General features: G+C 44.1%; 1 protein-coding gene across 3 annotated transcripts in view; it reads left to right on the top strand.

The window, feature by feature from the left end:
* The window catches only part of PNPLA7 (patatin like phospholipase domain containing 7), a gene marked incomplete in the record, with an annotated part of 370650 nt that extends 369686 nt beyond the window's left edge, over window positions 1-964 (top strand). For all 3 annotated transcript variants that reach the window (XM_034793933.1, XM_034793931.1, XM_034793932.1), the window contains 1 exon segment: window positions 476-964. In XM_034793933.1, coding sequence (XP_034649824.1) covers window positions 476-556 — 81 coding nt within the window.
* Window positions 965-13107: the final 12143 nt, after the last annotated feature.

The following is a 13107-nucleotide window of genomic DNA, read 5'->3' as shown; positions in this document are numbered from 1 at the left end:
GGTTTCAGAGTAGCAGCCGTGTTAGTCTGTATCCGCAAAAAGAAGAACAGGAGTACTTGTGGCACCTTAGAGACTAACAAATTTATTAGAGCATAAGCTTTCGTGGACTAAGTGGGCTGTAGTCCACGAAAGCTTATGCTCTAATAAATTTGTTAGTCTCTTAGGTGCCACAAGTACTCCTGTTCTTCTTTTTACACAAATAAGATATACAGGGAAGGACGTGAGGTGACTTCAGTGTTTCCGAGTGAGATAGCAGCAGAGTGCGAGGGCTGTCTCGTAGATCCACACAGATTCATGTTCCTGGATGTATTTAAAATCATCATCAGCCAAGCTAATCCTTCTGAGACTGAAGTCTGATATGCAGAAGGCTTCGGGGGAGGAAGGAGAGAGAGGAGTGTCTTTGTTTATCTGGAACAGTCTGCTAAATCATGTCAGATCAGATATCTCCTGCTGATGAGTATGTTTCCTCCTTCAGGATGAAGATGTACAAATAAGAAAACGCATCACCATCCCCAAACAGGAGAGCCGATCCAGCAGCACAGGGGAGCCCAGCTAATCCCTAGGGGAGCTATCAGGACTTGTCTTTCATTTGATCACATAACTGTAGTTTCACTGACTAGAGCCCTTTTTATAAAGAGATTGCCTGGTTGAGATGTTGCAGTTACTCAAACCTCTCAGATCAGGATGGAGGGGCTATTTAACTGTCCTTAGTGAAGCACAAGACTTGCCAGTGCACTACCCACATCTCCATGCCCAGTGAGATCTCATGCCATGGAAATTTGCAATGACTTTGCTCCTTTTTCCAGGTGCCATTGTGGGTTGTGAGTCATTGATCTCTCTGGGGTTTGTATAATGAAGGGGTGTGCTGGGAGTTGTCTGTGGTTAGAAGTATGTTCAGATGCTGCTTTGGCTGTCTGCCACCATGGGTTCTGTTTGCTGTTCTGGCCCAGAAGGCTCAAAAAAATGAACATTGCTGGAAAGTATGTGCACTGCCACTGCTGTGAAGGATAAATACATGAGCATTAGAGTGCAGAGGTGTTTGTCACAGGAGCCAGGCAGCCATGTTGTTAACTCAGCTCTGTATTTATTTTGCAACTGTGTAAGTGGGAGTATTGCTGTGATAGTAGGATAAAGGGTCTCTGTCTGCATTTCGCTTGAAGACTTAACGGGAAATCTAAATGCTACAAGTTAATTACTCTGAATGTTACTCATTTGCTTCAGATACTGTATAATCAAGCCATCTGCAGGAGCATGTAATGATGGTGCATTTAGTTGCTATTTGCCAGGCAGTTACAAAGTAGCTACATAGCTGTAGCTACCTTGTGAAACGAAGTGGTAACTGCTGAAATGAAATGCCTGTACGTGGTTGTCAGTGGGTTACAAGATTTTGTCATTAATCAGTAACTGCTTTGTGGGGTGTGATAAAATACCAGGCAGGTTATGTTGAGTCCATAAGAGTTCATGTTTTAAAGGCCTCATTGCTGGCATGCAAAACTTGCCCAACTTTTCAGGAGCTCCACAAAGGCTGCAGCCATCTAAAATGGAGCAGTCCAGGTTCCATTCCCAGCATGGTACGCTCTGTCACGACCCCAGTGGAAGGTATTTGAATGCTGAAGATTTTTGGGAATGCACCAGTAGCCCAAAGATCTTAAGTCACTTCTGCTGAGATCAGAACCTTCCAAGGTGACACTTGTACTTTTGAAGACGCCCTCAGTTTATAACCACAGCTGGAGTCCTTATTATATATGTATTTTAAAATAAAATTGCAGCAGAGAAATCGATGCTTGCTGTCGTCACTTATCAGAAGGCTACAGGAGATATGGATGGCTGCACCAATCCAGTACACGTGGTCATTCACCCATTCAGGGCCCTGCAACATCTAGAAAGTTGGGGCAGCATCCAGGATTGTTATGGATCCGGAGGGCAAGTTGCCTTTGAGCTTTGTACCATCTCTCAAGGAGTTGCATAACTTCTAATATGAGGCATTAACCCTCAACGGGTAGTGATCAACGTTTTGATGTCTAGTTGGCAGCCGGTATCAAGCGGAGTGCCCCAGGGGTCGGTCCTAGGGCCGGTTTTGTTCAACATCTTTATTCATGATCTGGATGATGGGATGAATTGCACCCTCAGCAAGTTCGCAATGACACTAAGTTGGAGGGAGAGGTAGATACGCTGTAGGGTAGGAATAGGATCCAGAGTGACCTAGACAAATTAGAGGATTGGGCCAAAAGAAATCTGATGAGGTTCAGCAAGGACAAGTGCGGAGTTCTGCATTTAGGAAGGCAGAATCCCATGCACCGCTACAGGTTCTGGATTGACTGGCTAAACAGCAAGTCTGCAGAAAAGGACCTGGGGATTACAGTGGACAAGAAGCTGGATACGAATCAGCAGTGTGCCCTTGTTGCCAAGAAGGCCAACAGCATATTGGGCGGTATTAGTAGGAGCATTGCCAGCAGATCGAGGGAAGTGATTATTCCCCTCTATTCAGCACTGGTGAGGCCACACCTGGAGTATTGTGTCCAGTTTTGGTCCCCACACTACTGAAGGGATGTGGACAAATTGGAGAAAGTCCAGTGGAGGGCAACGAAAATGATTAGGGGGCTGGGGCACATGACATATGAGGAGAGACTGAGGGAACTGGGGTTATTTAGTCTGCAGAAGTGAAGAGTGAGGGGGGATTTGATAGCAGCCTTCAACTACCTGAAGAGGGGTTTCATAGAGGATGGAGCTAGGCTGTTCTCAGTGGTGGCAGATGACAGAACAAGGAGCAATGGTTTCAAGTTGTAGTCGGGGTGGTCTAGGTTGGATATTAGGAAAAACTCACTAGGAGGGTGGTGAAGCACTGGAATGGGTTACCTAGGGAGGTGGTGGAACCTCCATCCGTAGAGGTTTTTAAGGCCCTGCTTGACAGAGCCCTGTCTGGGATGATTTAGTTGGTGTTGGTCCTGCTTTGGGCAGGGGATTGGACTAGATGACCTCCTGAGGTCTCTCCCAACCCTAATATTATATGATTCTATTCTATGATTCTAAGCCTAAACTTATTAATGGTGAAGGGTGGATTTTATCCATAAAAACAACAAGGAGTCTGGTGGCACCTTAAAGACTAACAGATTTATTTGGGCATAAGCTTTCGTGGGTAAAAACCTCACTTCTTCAGATGCATAGAGTGAAAGTTACAGATGCAGGCGTTATATACTGACACATGGAGAGCAGGGAGTTACTTTGCAAGTGGAGAACCAGTGTTAACAGGGCCAATTCAATCAGGGTGGATGTAGTCCACTCCCAATAATAGATGAGGAGGTGTCAATTCCAGGAGAGGAAAAGCTGCTTTTGTAATGAGCCAGCCACTCCCAGTCCCTATTCAAGCCCAGATTAATGGTGTTAAATTTGCAAATGAATTTTAGTTCTGCTGTTTCTCTTTGAAGTTTGTTTCTGAAGTTTTTTTGTTCCATGATCGTGACTTTTAAATCTGTAATAGAATGACCAGGGAGATTGAAGTGTTCACTTACTGGTTTATGTATGTTACCATTCCTGATGTCCAATTTGTGTCCGTTTATTTTTTTGCGGAAGGACTGTCCGGTTTGGCCAATGTACATGGCAGAGGGACATTGCTGGCACATGGTGGCATATATAACATTAGTGGATGTGCACGTGAATGAGCCCTTGATGGTGTCTGTAAGCGAGGACTGGCCTGCCTCCCAAGGTCTGTGAGAGTGAGGGATCATTTTCCAGGATAGGTTGTAGATTGTGGATAATGCGCTGGAGAGGTTTTAGCTGGGGGCTGTATGTGATGGCCAGTGGTGTTCTGTTATTGTCCTTGTTGGGCCTGTCCTGTAGTAGGTGATTTCTGGGTACCCATCTTGCTCTGTCAATCTGTTTCCTTACTTCCCCAGGTGGATATTGTAGTTTTACGAATGCTTGATAAAGATCTTGTAGGTGTTTGTCTCTGTCTGAGGGGTTGGAGCAAATTCGGTTGTATCTTAGGGCTTGGCTGTAGACAATGGATCGTGTGATGTGTCTTGGATGGAAGCTGGAGGCATGTAGGTACGTATAGCGGTCAGTAGGTTTCCGGTATAGGGTAGTGTTTATGTGACCATCACTTATTTGCACTGTAGTGTCCAGGAAGTGGATCTCTTATGTGGACTGGTCACAGACCTTGGGAGGCAGGCCAGTCCTCACTTACAGACAACCCCCCAACCTGAAACAAATACTCACCAGCAACTACACACCACACCACAGAAACACCAACCCAGGAACCAATCCCTGTAGCAAATCTCGTTGCCTACTCTGTCCCCATATCTACTCTGGCGACACCATCAGAGGACCCAATCACATCAGCCATACCATCAAGGGCTCATTCACCTGCACATCCACTAATGTTCTATATGTCATCATGTGCCAGCAATGCCCCTCTCCCATGTACATTGGCCAAACCGGACAGTCCCTCCGCAAAAGAATAAATGGACACAAATCGGACATCAGGAATGGTAACATACATAAGCCAGTAAGTGAACACTTCAATCTCCCTGGTCATTCTATTACAGATTTAAAAGTTACTATCCTTGAACAAAAAAACTTCAGAAACAGACTTCAAAGAGAAACAGCAGAACTAAAATTCATTTGCAAATTTAACACCATTAATCTGGGCTTGAATAGGGACTGGGAGTGGCTGGCTCATTACAGAAGCAGCTTTTCCTCTCCTGGAATTGACACCTCCTCATCTATTATTGGGAGTGGACTACATCCACCCTGATTGAATTGGCCCTGTCAACACTGGTTCTCCACTTGCAAAGTAACTCCCTGCTCTCCACGTGTCAGTATATAATGCCTGCATCTGTAACTTTCACTCTATGCATCTGAAGAAGTGAGGTTTTTACCCACAAAAGCTTATGCCCAAATAAATCTGTTAGTCTTTAAGATGCCACCAAACTCTTTGTTGTTTTTGTAGATACAGACTAACACGGCTACCCGCTGATACTTGACACCATGCAAGGTTAAAATCCATGTGCATTTTATATAACAACCTGGTATATGGATTGTGCCAGTTCTTTTCCCGACCCAAAGTCCAGAGTATGGTCAAGGGACCAGAGGCCTAGCAAATAGTGATTAGCTAAAAGAAGCAAAATAAACAAAAGATAACCTTGCTTTGCCAAAATAAGCCTAGTCAGCAAATTGCCAGGTGTTAGAGCTAAAAACTAAATATGGAGATATACCTATCTCATAGAACTGGAAGGGACCCCAAAAGGTCATCGAGTCCAGAGCCCTGCCTTCACTAGCAGGACCAAGTACTGATTTTGCCTCAGTTCCCTAAGTGGCCCCCTCAAATAATTGTCTTATTCAGAGTTGCAGATTAAACAAAGAAGCCCTGTTTCGGTTGTTAGTTTCTTTTGTAGGGAGACATTGTTCCCACATATCCAACCTTGAGTTTATAAAAGGTTGGCACATGTCAGTATAAGATATGGCATCCTCCCACCTCCCTTTCCCAGGGACCATTGCCTGCCTTAAAACACAAAGGAGACAATCTTTATTGCCATATATTTTCACTGTTTCTTTGTTTTAACCCCTAGGAATGTATCTGCTGGACAATCAGAAAAGCTACTCCATTCCTATGAACCCCAAATCAGAATTCAACATATATATTTTATACTAATAACATTTTATCAAAGTATTAATTAAATGTTAACTTGCTAACTTGAGACCATGGGCGGAGACATTATGTAACCTGTTAACCATTGGCTAATGTGCTATCTTGTCTTGTGCCTAGACCTATCCCGGGGTGTGAAACTGCCTACCCCATCACTTTCCCCCGCCCATGAAAAATCCATATATTCCATTGTAATCAATTGATTAACAGTGTCTCTGAGCGTAATAAGCAAGGTAACACTCCACCAGCGCTGTGTGTAATAAACTCCTATGCTTAACCTCTACACGGTGTGAATTTATGTCCTTCAAATGGCCATTCTATACCCATTTGTTCTTGTGTCCACATTAGTGCTTATCTTAAATAACTCCTCTCCCTATCTGTTTTTATCCCTCTGATGTATTTATAGAAAGAAATCATGTCTCCCCTTAGCCATCTTTTGGTGAGGCTAAACAAGCAAAGCTCTTTGAGTCTCCTCTCGAAAGGTAGATTTTCCATTCCTCGGATCATCCAAGTCGCCCTTCTCTGCACCTGTTCCAGTTTTGAAATCATCTTGCTTAAACATCGGAGACCAGAACTGCACACAGTATTCCAGATGAGGTCTCACCAGTGCCTTGTATAATGGTACTAACACTTCCCTGTCTCTACTGGAAATACCTCACCTCATGCATCCTAGGATTGCACTAGCCTTTTTCACGGCCACATCACATCTCCAGATCTTGTATGATATTCCAGTTCTCCTCTGTATTGGCAATACCTCCCAACTTTGTGTCATCTGCAAATTTTATTAGCACACTCCTACTTTTTTGTGTCAAGGCCATTAATAAAAATGTGAAATAAGATTGGGCCAAAGACCAATCCCTGAGAAATTCCATTAGTAACCTCCCTCCATCCTGACAGTTCACCTTTCAGCATGATCCGCTGTAGTCTCCCCTTTTACCAGTTCCATATCCACCTTTCAATTCTCATATTAATCCCCATCGTCTCCATTTTAACTAATAATTTCCCAAGTGAAACTGTATCAAATGCCTTACTGAAATCCAGGTAGATTAGATCTACTGCATTTCCTTTGTCTAAAAGATCAGTTCTCTTCTCAAAGAAGGAGATCAGGTTGGTCTGGCACGATCTACCTTTTGTATAACCATGTTGTATTTTGTTCCATTTACTGTTCACCTCTGTCTTTTAACTAACAGGCCTGTAGTTTCCCAGATCACTTCTTTTCCCTTTCTTGAAAATAGGAAGTATATTAGCAATTCTCCAGTCATAAGGTACGACCCCTGAGTTTACAGATTCATTAAAAATCCTTGCTATTGGCTTGCAATTTCATGTGCCTTCTCTCCTAAACTTCTGTCAGAACAAAAAAACCACACATACCACACACATCCTCCCCCAAACTCCCTCTCAAGTTTCCCTGTTTTCAGCTCTTGTTTGCTAGTCCTTTGTTGCTCCTCCTTACCGCTGTCTGGCCATCTGGCTCCCTTCATAAACCTGCTGCCTAGGAAGCCTTGTTCCCAGTCAAGTTTCAGCTGTGATCAAAGCCCTGCTTCTCACAACCCACTGCTGCCTACCAGATGTTGCAAACTGAACTCAAACACACACACTCCCAAGAGCTCACTCGCTGCCCCTAATGCTCTTGCCTGCCTTCTTCTCCAACAGATTCCAACCCAAACTCTTCTGAGTTCAGCTCTATTTGCTGGCTCCTGTGCCTCTGCTCCTGGCTGCCAGTCATTAAAAGTTACGTCTGGTCATTGGGCTTCCATTGCATCTCCAAGGTCTTTCCATTCATGTGTGGGCAGTTCTTGGCTCATTCTTCCAACTCAGAGACCTACACGACAAACTCCCCACTATTATGCCCATCCCAGAGAAGAAATTAACCCATTCAGTCCTACTAGGTCACAATGCAAAAATGATTGTGAAAATTAGGTTATCTATATTTTTCATTAAAATAATGCAGATATTTCCCACATTCTCCACAAAATTTCACCTGGATGCTCTTTCTTTTTGCCTCATGTTTGCTGTTGTCAACAGTTCCAGTTGACTAGAGAATAAAGCTAGTAAGTTCTGCTTCATGTGGACCCTTCTGAACAGGAGCTGTGGGAGCTCAGGTTGCAGTAGGTGCAGCTATCAGTTCTGTGAGTGGGTCATTCAAGCAACATGTTAATGGTACTTCTGAGAAATATCTCACAACAGGCAGTGCTGACTGTCCACTGACTGAACCCCATAACCATATGGAGGTTATGACTCCAGGACTAGCCACAGCAGTCAGTGTCTCCATGGCTCTGGTGAAAATATCTGCTGGGACTCTTGTATCTGGGTATCTGCTGGGAATCTTGTAGGTGTGAGTTGTTTTGGGGTTAACTCACTTTGTGTGTTCATTTTAAATGTTCCCACGTATACATCTGTGACACTTCACCAGTTGCACCCTGGCAGTTTTCATTCTATTTAAACATCCCATATCACATTCCCCTCTTTTGACACTCTGCGCTTGTGAATGTGGAGCCTTTATCGGAGGAAATCATTCCTATAGCAACAGGCAGCCCAGCATTCGCAAACTTTAGTACCTCAGGTTAGTGTTCTTGTTCCAGGGGTGCTGAGCTACCTGCAGCTCCACTGATCTCAGCAACACTGAAAATCAGGGTGCTCACTTAGATGTCCAACTTTTCTGCACCCAGGTTTGGAAATGATGGCTTTAGCCCAGTCTCACTGTTAACAAACTTGGGACTGAAACTTTCTCTACATGAATATTCATGCTGAACTCTGATTCTCTTGTAGTTGAACAGATTAACTTTCCAAAGAGCAGGTATCGGTGGAGTCGCTCATTTCCTGTGTCCAGAGATTTACCTTTTTAAAACAAAAACCTTGCAATGTTTGAAATCGAGTTAGAGTAACTCAAAAGGTTCCTTTTGTAAAGACACTTTACTGTGTCCTTACTGGACTGTAGCTGTTTTGTATAGTACCGTGCCTGTATTTGTTGAATGATGAAAAGCCTACTTGTTAAGCATAAAAAGAATGAACTATGAATGATATACACATGCTCATGCACACAGTGGTGCATTTATTGTTTGCTTAATTTATGCAGTACTGGCAGGTTGCTGATAACTGTATCTCTGACTAATGAAAGATAACAAACTTTAATTGGGAAATAGGTCCATGCTTGTTTCTGCCTCCTATCAATTGTGTCTATGATGACAGGGTACAAAGGAGATAATGTCTGTTCACCATCCATTTATAGCTGGGTTACAGAATAGAAGTGATAAAATTGCCAATGATGAACATAGACTGAACATCCTGCCAGACCATCTTAATGACCTACCTAGAGATTGATTCCTGCAACGCTCACTCTACAAGGAGACTACGTCCATTTGGGATTTACCAGGATGAGGATGAAGAGAAAGGTAGAACATGCTCCAAGGGCTGGAAGTTGAAGCTAGACAATTTCAAACTGGAAATAAGGTGTTAATATTTAACAGGGAAAGTAATTGCCCTTTGGAACAATTTACCAAGGGTTGAGGGGTATTCTCCATCACAGGCAAGTTTAAAATCAAGGCTGGATGTTTTTCGAAAAGCTCTGCTCTAAGAGTTATTTTTGGGCAGGTCTCTGGCCTGTGTTATACAGGAGGTCAGGCTAGATGATCACACTGGTCTCTTCTGGCCTTGGGATCTACAATGATGATACAGAACCTCTTTTTCTGATGAGGAAATTACACATACCTAGAAAGTTTATGCTAAACGGCAGAGATGGCTAAGCTTTCTAAATAGAGCTCACTGCAGCCATGATCCTCTTTAAAATGAAGGTATGCCCTATGGATACTAACAATCCCAGCATGCACTGGCCCCCTCTTTATCTAAGCAGAAACGGGTCTGTATAGCTGCAAGCCAGCCTTCGGGGTGACTGACTGCTGTGTGCCGAACTCTGAGAAGTGTGTTTGCTCCAAGAGTGGGTCCTTGGTCCTCACGCTCCACCCAGGACCCTGCAGTGTTATGTTTACAAAGGAAACCTTGGAATCATAGAATATCAGGGTTGGAAGGGACCTCAGGAGGTCATCTAGTCCAATCCCCTGCTCAAAGTAGGACCAACACCAACTAAATCATACCAGCCAGGGCTTTGTCAAGCCAGGCCTTAAAAACCTCTAAGGAAGAAGATTCCATCATCTCCCTAGGTAACCCATTCCAGTGCTTCACCACCCTCCTAGTGAAAAAGTTTTTCCTAATATCCAACCTAAACCTCCCCCACTGCAACTTGAGACCATTACTCCTTGTTCTGTCATCTGCTACCACTGAGAATAATCTTGATCCATCCTCTTTGGAACCCCCTTTCAGGTAGTTGAAAGCAGCTATCAAATCCCCCCTCATTCTTCTCTTCTGCAGACTAAATACACCTCTACCTCGATATAACGTGACCTAATATAAGTCGAATTTGGATATAACGCGGTAAAGCAGTGCTCTGTGTGGGGGGAGGCTGCGCACTCCGGCGGATCAAAGCAAGTTCGATATAACAGAGTTTCACCTATAACATGGTGAGATTTTTCGGCTCCTGAGGACAGCGTTATATCGGGGTACAGGCGTAATGCCATTTCTCTCAGCCTCTTCTCATAAGTCATGTGCTCCAGCCCCCTACTCATTTTTGTTGCCTCCGCTGGACTCTTTCCAATTTTTCCACATCCTCCTTATAGTGTGGAGCCCAAAACTAGACACAGTACTCCAGATGAGGCCTCACTAATGCCGAATAGAAGGGAATTATCACGTCCCTCGATCTGCTGGCAATGCTCCTACTTATACAGCCCAAAATGCCGTTGGCCTTCTTGGCAACAAGGGCACACTGTTGACTCATATCCAGCTTCTCGTCCACTGTAACCCCTAGGTCCTTTTCTGCAGAACTGTTGCCTAGCCACTCGGTCCCTAGTCTGTAGCAGTGCATGGGATTCTTCCGTCCTAAGTCATCATGTGTGAATGAGTTTCCATCCGAAGTTGGGGTTACTAGTTTAGACAGCAACTGTCATTAGCCACTGCAATCACCTGAGAGTTGTCTAGATTAGGGCCAGCTGCCACTCTTGTCAGTTGGTTGAAGAGCTAAACACTGACACAAGAATATCAGTAAAAGCCATTGCAGTCTAGCTGGTCAGAAAACTGGTAGTGTTTTATTGGGAACAAACTCATAGACTTTAAGGTCAGAAGGGACCATTATGATCATCTAGTCTGACCTCCCACATGATGCAGGCCACAAAAGCTGACCCACCCACTTTCCCTTAACTCAGCTGTTGAAGTCCCCAGATCGTGATTTAAAGACTTCAAGTTGCAGAGAATCCTCCAGCTAGCAACCCCTTCCCCATGCTGCGGAGGAAGGCGAAAAACCTCCAGGGCCTCTGCCAATCTACCCTGGAGGAAAATTCCTTCCCGACCCCAAATATGGCGATCAGTAGAACCCCGAGCATGCAGGCAAGATTCTCCAGCCAGACCCGCATTGACCATTGATACTATTTACCAGCGATGGCACGTTATTGACTAATTGACTAAAATCACGTTATCCCATCAAACCATTCCCTCCATAAACTTATCAAGCTTAATCTTAAAGCCAGAGAGGTCTTTTGCCCCCACTGTTTCCCTCGGCAGGCTGTTCCAAAATTTCACCCCTCTGATGGTTAGAAACCTTCGTCTAATTTCAAGCCTAAACTTCCCCACGGCCAGTTTATATCCATTCGTTCTCGTGTCCACATTAGTACTGAGCTGAAATAATTCCTCTCCCTCCCTGGTATTTATCCCTCTGATATATTTAAAGAGAGCAATCATATCCCCCCTCAGCCTTCTTTTGGTTAGGGTAAACAAACTGAGCTCCTCAAGTCTCCTTTCATACGACAGGTTTTCCATTCCTCGGATCATCCTAGTGGCCCTTCTCTGTACCTGTTCCAGTTTGAGTTCATTCTTTTTAAACATGGGAGACCAGAACTGCACACACAGTACTCCAAATGAGGTCTCACCAGTGCCTAATGTAAGCAGCACCTCCTTATCCCTTATCCCAAGACCGCATTAGCTTTTTTCACGGCCACATCACATTGCCGACTCATAGTCATCCTGCGGTCAACCAGGACTCCGAGGTCCTTCTCCTCCTCTGTTACTTCCAACCGATGTGTCCCCAGCTTATAACTAAAATTCTTGTTAGTCATCCCTAAATGCATCACCTTACACTTTTCACTATTAAATTTCATCCTATTACTATTACTCCAATTTACAAGGTCATCCAAGTCTCCCTGCAGGATATCCCGATCCTTCTCCGAATTGGCAATACCTCCCAACTTTGTGTCATCTGCAAACTTTATCAGCCCACTCCTACATTTGGTTCCGAGGTCAGTAATAAATAGATTAAATAAAATCAGACCCAAAACCGAACCTTGAGGAACTCCACTGGTGACCTCCCTCCAACCTGACAGTTCACCTTTCAGTATGACCCGCTGCAGTCTCCCCTTTAACCAGTTCTTTATCCACCTCTGGATTTTCATATCGATCCCCATCTTTTCCTTGCTGATCCCGCCCCTCTTCCACTCTTTTGTACGCTTTCTGTTTTTTCTTAATCACCCCTTTGAGACGCTCGCTCATCCAGCTCCGTCTAAATCTCCTGCCTACTAACCGTTTTCCCTTTCTTGGGATACAGGCCTCCGACAGCTCCTGCAACTTCAACTTGAAATAATTCCAGGCGCCATCCGCCTTTAGATCCATAAATATGTTAGCCCAATCCACTTCCCTAACTACTTGTCTTAATTTATTAAAGTTAGCTTTTTTGAAATTGTAAACCCTAGTCTCCGATTTAATTCTGTTAATCCTTCCATTTAGTTTAAACTGAATTAGCTCATGATCACTCGAGCCAAGGTTGTCCCCTACAACCATTTCCTCAATGAGGTCCTCACTACTCACCAAAACCAAATCTAAAATGGCCTCCCCCCTCCTCAGTTCAGCTACTACTTGATGAAGGAATTCATCAGCTATTACGTCTAGGAACATCTGAGCCCTATTATTGTTACTAGCATTTGTTCCCCAATCTATATCCGGGAAGTTAAAGTCTCCTATGATTACCCAGTTCCTATTAGTATTTACTTCCCTAAAAACATTTAATAGTTCTCTGTCCGTATCCAGGCTAGATCCCGGCGGTCTATAGCACACCCCAAGCACTATCCCAGGGGAGGCTCTAGTAGTTCTTTTACCCAGTGTGAGTATTGCCCAGACAGACTCCGTCTTATCCATTCCATCACTTATTATTTCTTTACAGTTTATCTCATTATTGACATACAATGCTACTCCCCCACCTTTACCTTTGTTCCGGTCGTTCCTAAACAGCACATACCCTTCCATACTGTACTCCAGTCATGACTACCGTTCCACCATGTTTCGGTTATTCCTACGATATCTGGTTTCATTTCTTGAACCAGGAGCTCCAATTCCTCCATTTTGTTACCTAGGCTTCTCGCATTGGTGTA

Source organism: Trachemys scripta, chromosome 17 (assembly GCF_013100865.1).
Source record: "Trachemys scripta elegans isolate TJP31775 chromosome 17, CAS_Tse_1.0, whole genome shotgun sequence".
Taxonomy (NCBI): Eukaryota; Metazoa; Chordata; order Testudines; family Emydidae; genus Trachemys; species Trachemys scripta.
This window is presented reverse-complemented; position numbering and strand designations above follow the sequence as displayed.